Source organism: Pteropus alecto, unplaced genomic scaffold (assembly GCF_000325575.1).
Source record: "Pteropus alecto unplaced genomic scaffold, ASM32557v1 scaffold95, whole genome shotgun sequence".
NCBI classification, from domain to species: domain Eukaryota; kingdom Metazoa; phylum Chordata; class Mammalia; order Chiroptera; family Pteropodidae; genus Pteropus; species Pteropus alecto.
In genome coordinates this window covers 12,732,682-12,739,044 of record NW_006441071.1, presented here as the reverse complement: position 1 = coordinate 12,739,044, position 6,363 = coordinate 12,732,682, and the positions used below count along the sequence as shown (strand labels likewise).

The 6,363-nt window shown below is 42.3% G+C and overlaps 1 protein-coding gene across 1 annotated transcript in view; it reads left to right on the top strand.

Annotated features, from left to right (window-relative positions):
- The window catches only part of SLC1A1 (solute carrier family 1 member 1), a 69,957-nt gene extending 63,689 nt beyond the window's left edge, over positions 1–6,268 (top strand). The window contains exons 11-12 of the mRNA XM_006918387.3: positions 1,845–1,979; positions 4,130–6,268. Of these exons, the coding sequence (XP_006918449.1) occupies positions 1,845–1,979; positions 4,130–4,376 (382 nt within the window). The 3' untranslated portion in view covers positions 4,377–6,268. The remainder of the gene's footprint in view (positions 1–1,844; positions 1,980–4,129) is intronic.
- The last annotated feature ends 95 nt before the right edge of the window (positions 6,269–6,363 follow it).

Genomic DNA, 6,363 nt, shown 5'->3' with positions numbered 1-6,363 from the left:
CGTGGAGGAAAAAAGTAGCAGTAATACTAACAGCAGTGGTAATAGAAGTAGTAGTAGCAGCTGCTGAAGTAGCAGAAATGGCATCAGTTTTTAAGTATCTACTATATCCAGGTGCTGTACTGGATGCTTTACATGTATTTACATATATTACCTCATGTAATCTTCACAGCAGCCCTGCAAAGTAAACATATTAGTCCTATCTTACATGCGAGAAATTGAGATTCAGAGAAGTAACTTGCCTAAGGACAGGTCGTTAGTAAAAATTTTTCCCCTATCTAAAGATTTATATTTCAGACCAAAGCCAGTCAGATATCTGGAGTTTAATAAGCAAGGTCAAGGGCAGAGTTTTCTTTGACTTAATGGATTTTGAGTTTCAAGCCCAGCCTTGGGCTATAGGGACCACCACATGGTTAACAGTGATATGTTGGAGGTTCTAAGAGGGATCAGTGGGCACGGGCACAAATCAGTTCTGACAAAGAAAATCCATCAGTACATCCAGTTTAAATTTTTTCAACCAGTGCTGAAATAAACTTGGGTTTTCCAAAGAGTGCTTAAGTCAGAACACATCTAAAGGATTATGCAGACCTGAAACTTTTAGAGGCGCTGAGACAGCCCCAGATATCTCTAATTTACTGTAAATTAGTGACCACAGGCAGTGGAGAAAAACACACTTGTCAAACAACTCTGGCCTGAGTTTAACCATACCCTCGAACACCATCTGTGACATATCACTGGCAGAAGAATGGGCACCAGAATCAGCTTCATATGAACTCTGAGGCTTCATAAGCCTACAGATATATGGATTAAGGATAGAATCAGGGATTTTTCTAGTTTAAATTGGCATTTTCTACGTCATCACTTTTCAACTCAGTGGCATCCTGAAGGAAGTTCAGGATTTGGCCCAAGGTAAGGACGTCTCTAAAAAATATAGTGGATGTCCCCTTAGGCTGACTCAAATCAAGAGACTTTTCAGAGAATGGTGAGCCCTTGTTTCCTACAAAATGACCAGATTTAAATAAGGGAGGTGCTGATGAAAAACTATATTCCGAAGAGAAAAATTCCCTTCTGCCACATTCTATCTGCCCAAGAGGGATCTTTCTAAATATACAGTAATGAAGTTCACTCTGCTGCCACTCCTGGATTCCAGAGCTAACTTTCTTTGGCACAGAGTGTATCCACTGGCAAAAAGGAGCAGGCAGGAATAAATGCTTGTACCTTGGACAGGAGTCATAGCCATTTCTCAACTCAGTGCCCTACAGGGAAGTTCCCAGAGAGATCAAGAGTCTTGTGATGTCAAGAAAGTTAATAAAACCTGCTTGAACACTGCAAGGTTTGTTTTCACCTGAAATGCACTTGCCTATCCATTCCTACCACTATCCCTCTACCACCCTCCAAGGCCACATAAATTCTTGGCACATACTAGATGTTCAGTAAATGATTGGCTGGGTGAGTAGATGGAAGAATAAAGCAGGTGGAGAGGTTTTGGGCCCTTGTTTAAGATGGGTGGGTAGATAAAGCCTTCCATCAATACCCCAGTTGGCGAAACTCTTGTCTTCCTCTTGAATATCTCTCTTGCTCATTTTCTGTATGCCACTCATGCAGTTCCTCTCCACTTCCTTGCATTAGAGTGATTTGCCATATCTCCTCCTGGAAGATCATGCTCCCCTCAGTCTCCCACAGCCCTCTAATGAGGCAAAGCTGATGCTTAGCAGATAACAGATTCTGACTGGCCAATTTGGGGACATAGCAGTAACACTCATTGGGACTAACTGTTTCAGGCCAAAGGGCCTTGAAGGAAGAAATGAGCATCTAACTCTTTTTGCTCTGGTGTGTTTTGGCTACAGTGTTACAGCCACAGCTGCCAGCATCGGAGCTGCCGGTGTGCCCCAGGCTGGCCTGGTGACCATGGTGATCGTGCTGAGTGCTGTGGGCCTGCCCACTGAGGATGTCACCCTGATCATCGCTGTCGACTGGCTCCTGTGAGTTGGAATAATTGCTCTGCCTCGGCCGGATGAGAAGGCGGGCTTCCCAGCCATGCAGAATCTGCAGTTTGTCATCATTCTCTCCTCAGATTGCCCAATTAGCCATCTGTTGCTGCTTTAATTTCTCTCTAACCAGGCCATCTGATAACGTGCTTAAAAATTAACTCCTCATAACTTCAAGTAGTGATTTTTAAAAAGCCAGTGATCTCTATTAGCTCATTATACCTGGTAATGCTCAAGATTAGGAGCCAAGTATAGGACGAGATAAACAAAATAATGTGAACAAGTCGAGCAAGGCCTCAGTCATTCCCAACCTTATAGACCACCCTGGCCTATCCCAGCCCTGTGTCACCATCATAGTTTCAAAGTCAGCCAGTCTTCCCAAGCATCAGACCATCAGAGGCACACAAGCAAAGGCTGGCGGTAAGATTGATTTAGGTTTGATTCCCTGTTCAGTGTCTTCTTACTGACTGTTGACATTGCATAAGTTCCTTAACTTCTCTGAGGTCCAGTGGTATTATCCATGAGATGGGAAAGATTCTGTTGGTGTAAAGACTGAGTGAGCTAATATGGGAGGAGTGTCTAGAATAGTGTTTGGCAAGCAGTATATGCTCAATAAAAAGCAAGTTTTATTGTTATAACTACAATGAGTTGCACCATTCAGGTCTCAACCAACAAATCTATTTCTTTCTCTCTCTCCCCCTCACCTTCATCTCTCCATCTCTCTCCCCCACCCCTCCCTCACACATACACACACACACAAAATACACACAGCTAAGAAACATAATATCTGTGATATGTTCTGGTAAGAATGTGCCTTTTGTGACCCCCAAAGTTAAAGTTAGAATGAGCCTGGTTCCTAGCTCTGTCCTTGGTTGATATCCACTTTGTTCATTGTTCTTCCAGCACCTAGGGTTGGCTCTGTCCTCTGGCCATTAGGGGTAAGTGTAGCTTCATAGTGAGCCTTCACCCAGAACCAGCCCAGGCTTACTGGGGCATCCAGTGTATGTAGTGTGCAAGTGAAAGCTTAGATGGAAGAAAGGAAAGCAGAAACATTCCATGACGGATTGAAGATACAGTCATGTCCCAGAAGGTAGAAGCTCCTATACCTGGGAAGCTGTGCCATGTGGGGCTCTCTCAGTAACGAGCTGGTTCTACAAGGCCCAACTGAGGCTGCACCTTTCTTGCAAAGGTACTCAACTATTGTGGGTACCTTTGTGAAGCCAGTGCTTCAGTTTTTCTTCCAAACGGTGTTGGTGGATTTTTCTCTCCTTTTCCTGATTCTTAGAATCAGTGACCTTCACTTCCAAGACACCCAGAGAAGTCAAAGGTCCAGTCTGATCCATGGGATAAAAAGACACTAGCAGGTCCTTACTGGGGTCTAGCTCAATCTGTAGCCTTGTTCTAAATAACAAGGACATCCAAATGGACATGTATAAGCATTGTTGACCTTTTCTGTCCTGCAGGTATAGTTTTCACAAGCATATTCATGTATATAGTTCCTCCCAACAATGCTCTAGCATCCTGTCACCACTGTGCCTTTTCTACCTATATACCTTCCTAACTCCAGGCTCTCTGGGAGTTAAGACTGGCTGAGGGTACCTCAAGCAAGCCATTCTCAGGCAGACCTGTTTTCTGACCTGAGCTCTGTGACTTCCCTGATGGCTTACTCCTGGAGTGACATAGTCTGGTAAAGAAATGAGTGAGTCACACACACACACACACACACACACCCCATCCAAGTTCTCTCACCTTAGCCAAAAGAGAGTCCGGAAATGCCCACAAGACAGAGGTTAGAGGTGAAAGTCTTACTGAATTTTGACCCTCCTTCAGCTCCCCAAAAATATCTATGAAGACTGTTCACATTTCTTTGGGAAGAAAGCAGAATTTAGGGAGATGGTGATGAATCTAGGGGAATCACTGTGACTTATTAGGAGCACAGGCCTGGGGGAGCCTATTTGCTCATCTGTCCCTATGAACCACCTTCTGCCCCAGGCCTGAAAGAAGAGGAGCCTCTAGCCAGCCAGCCATGAGGACAGCCCCTTCTGCATTTGCTTAACATAATGCTTCAAGTCCTTTCTTTGTTCCAGTGGTGAAGGAAAAAGAAATCTGGGCCTGCTGTCTGACTCACTCTCTCCCTTCCCCAGAGACCGGTTCAGGACCATGGTGAATGTCCTCGGTGATGCTTTTGGGACAGGCATCGTGGAGAAGCTCTCTAAGAAGGAGCTGGAGCAGATGAGTGTTTCGTCCGACGTCAACTTCGTGAACCCCTTTGCTGTGGAATCTGCGACGCTCGATAATGAAGACTCAGACACCAAGAAGTCGTATGTCAACGGAGGCTTTGCTGTAGACAAATCTGACACCATCTCATTCACCCAGACCTCACAGTTCTAGAGCCCCTGGCTTCAGATGACTGGGAATAATAAAGGACATCTCTTAGCAATTTCAAACATTAAGGAAAAAGAAAAACACTAGTGGCCAGTTGTACATTTGACCTGATATACAGACCTCCAGATTATTTTCTATATTTGGATTCACAGCTTTCACTCTCCAGGTTCTAGGATTTGGGGGTAGTGTAAGATAAAATGAAATTGACTAAAAGGAAAGCTGTATTATCTGGAGTTTTAAAATTTTATGACAGAGTTGCTACTGTTGGAATAGGTTAACAGATGTGAAAGAGAAATTACTTTCTCATGCACAGACTGGTGTTAGGGTTTTTTTAAAAATATTCTGTCATTGACTACAAATTTTTACTCGGGCTTTCTATTGGCATGGATTTCCTTTGATGTCTCACGTTTTTATGGATTTTAATGTATCTAAACCATCCCCCTCCTCTAGTTAATGTGCCAAGTTGTCCATTTTGAACTCATCTCCAGCCAATTTCAAAGAAACTGCTTTGAAAGAAAACAGACCAGCACAGTTCTGCAATAACAGTTTTAAGAAAGACGTCAGGTTTAGGGGGAAGGGAGAAGGGTTCTCTTTTCAATGTACTGTATTGGGACACTGGTAACTATAAAATCAGTGTTCAGTATAGAGCTAGATATATATATGTATATATTATTTTCATATAATTTGCCAGACAGAGATCAGAATTGAACTGTCAATGTGAAATAAAGAGCTTTCCTTATACTTGAATAATAACTATGATTCCAATCCAGATCTACTTTGAGGCTTATCAGAATTCCTCTCTCAGGAGCACTAGAATGAGAAATGTTGTTCGATTGTTTCATGTCTGTGTATCAGACCCAAAGCAGAGATGTATTATGGTGATGCTCTGAGGTGGCTTAGCCATTCATTACAACTTTCAGATTCTACTGCTGGGAGGGAATCCATATTGGCTCTTTATAAGATTACGTACAAAGGTGTCACTCACATAAGGCTGGATGTGTTTTTATCCAACTGGAAGACTACATTGTTCCAAGGTCAGTTATGCCCACTTAAAAATGACAGTACTGTGCCCTTTGTACCCATCAGGGCCCAAACAACAGTGGCAAGCTACCAGCTAAGTTGTATTTTAATAGGGATTTAATGGATTGAACAAGCCACATTGACCAGAAAAACACTATCCCTACCCTGGATTCTTGCAGAGTAAATCCCAGGACAGGAGACCAATCGGTGGTTCAGGAAACTTCTTCCATTGTAAGGCAGTTATCTCCTCCAGGGAGGATCATTCTAAGTGACTAGTAGTCTAGTAATCTTGGCTGTGCTCATTAAAATCCATTGCTTGTCATTCTAATTTATGAAGATAGCTTATTAAAGTCTGTGCTTTAGCTCACATCTTGTAAATAATGCTTAACATAAACTTGTATTTACACTGAGATCCAAAATACTCGTGTTTCTGCAGTATTGAGTAGCCAATTTAAGCCTGTGCTTTTGTATTTAAGAAACCAGAAATTGTGCCAAAGATCATGGAAAAGTAAATAAATGCTCTGTATCGACCGCCTGCATTTGAAATCTACAAAAGAATGATACTGAATTGGCATGTAATTATCATAAATCTGAACCAGTAATTCAGTGTTTTTAAAATCAAATAGTAGTATTGTTTATAAGGAAATAAATATGAATATAAATGCAGTTGAGTCAGTAATTTATCTTAAGCTGAATGGTTTTACCCCTTGGCAGGTTTCTCTGATTTGAGGCACTAGAGTTGGCAGAGCTGTTCATGAACTGCAGGCCATCTTTGTTTTGGAGTCAGTTTGTAACCAGCCTCTTACACTGTGCTGTTAACTCATCAAAGAGAACAGTGTTCCATTTCAATCTCAATAAACATTTCCATCATTCTTTCTTCCCCGCCTTTATCTTTATTCTTTTGTCTCACTTACATGGGTGTGGGAAGGTAGAGATGTGGTCGGTTGATTTAGATTGTACACAGATTATTATT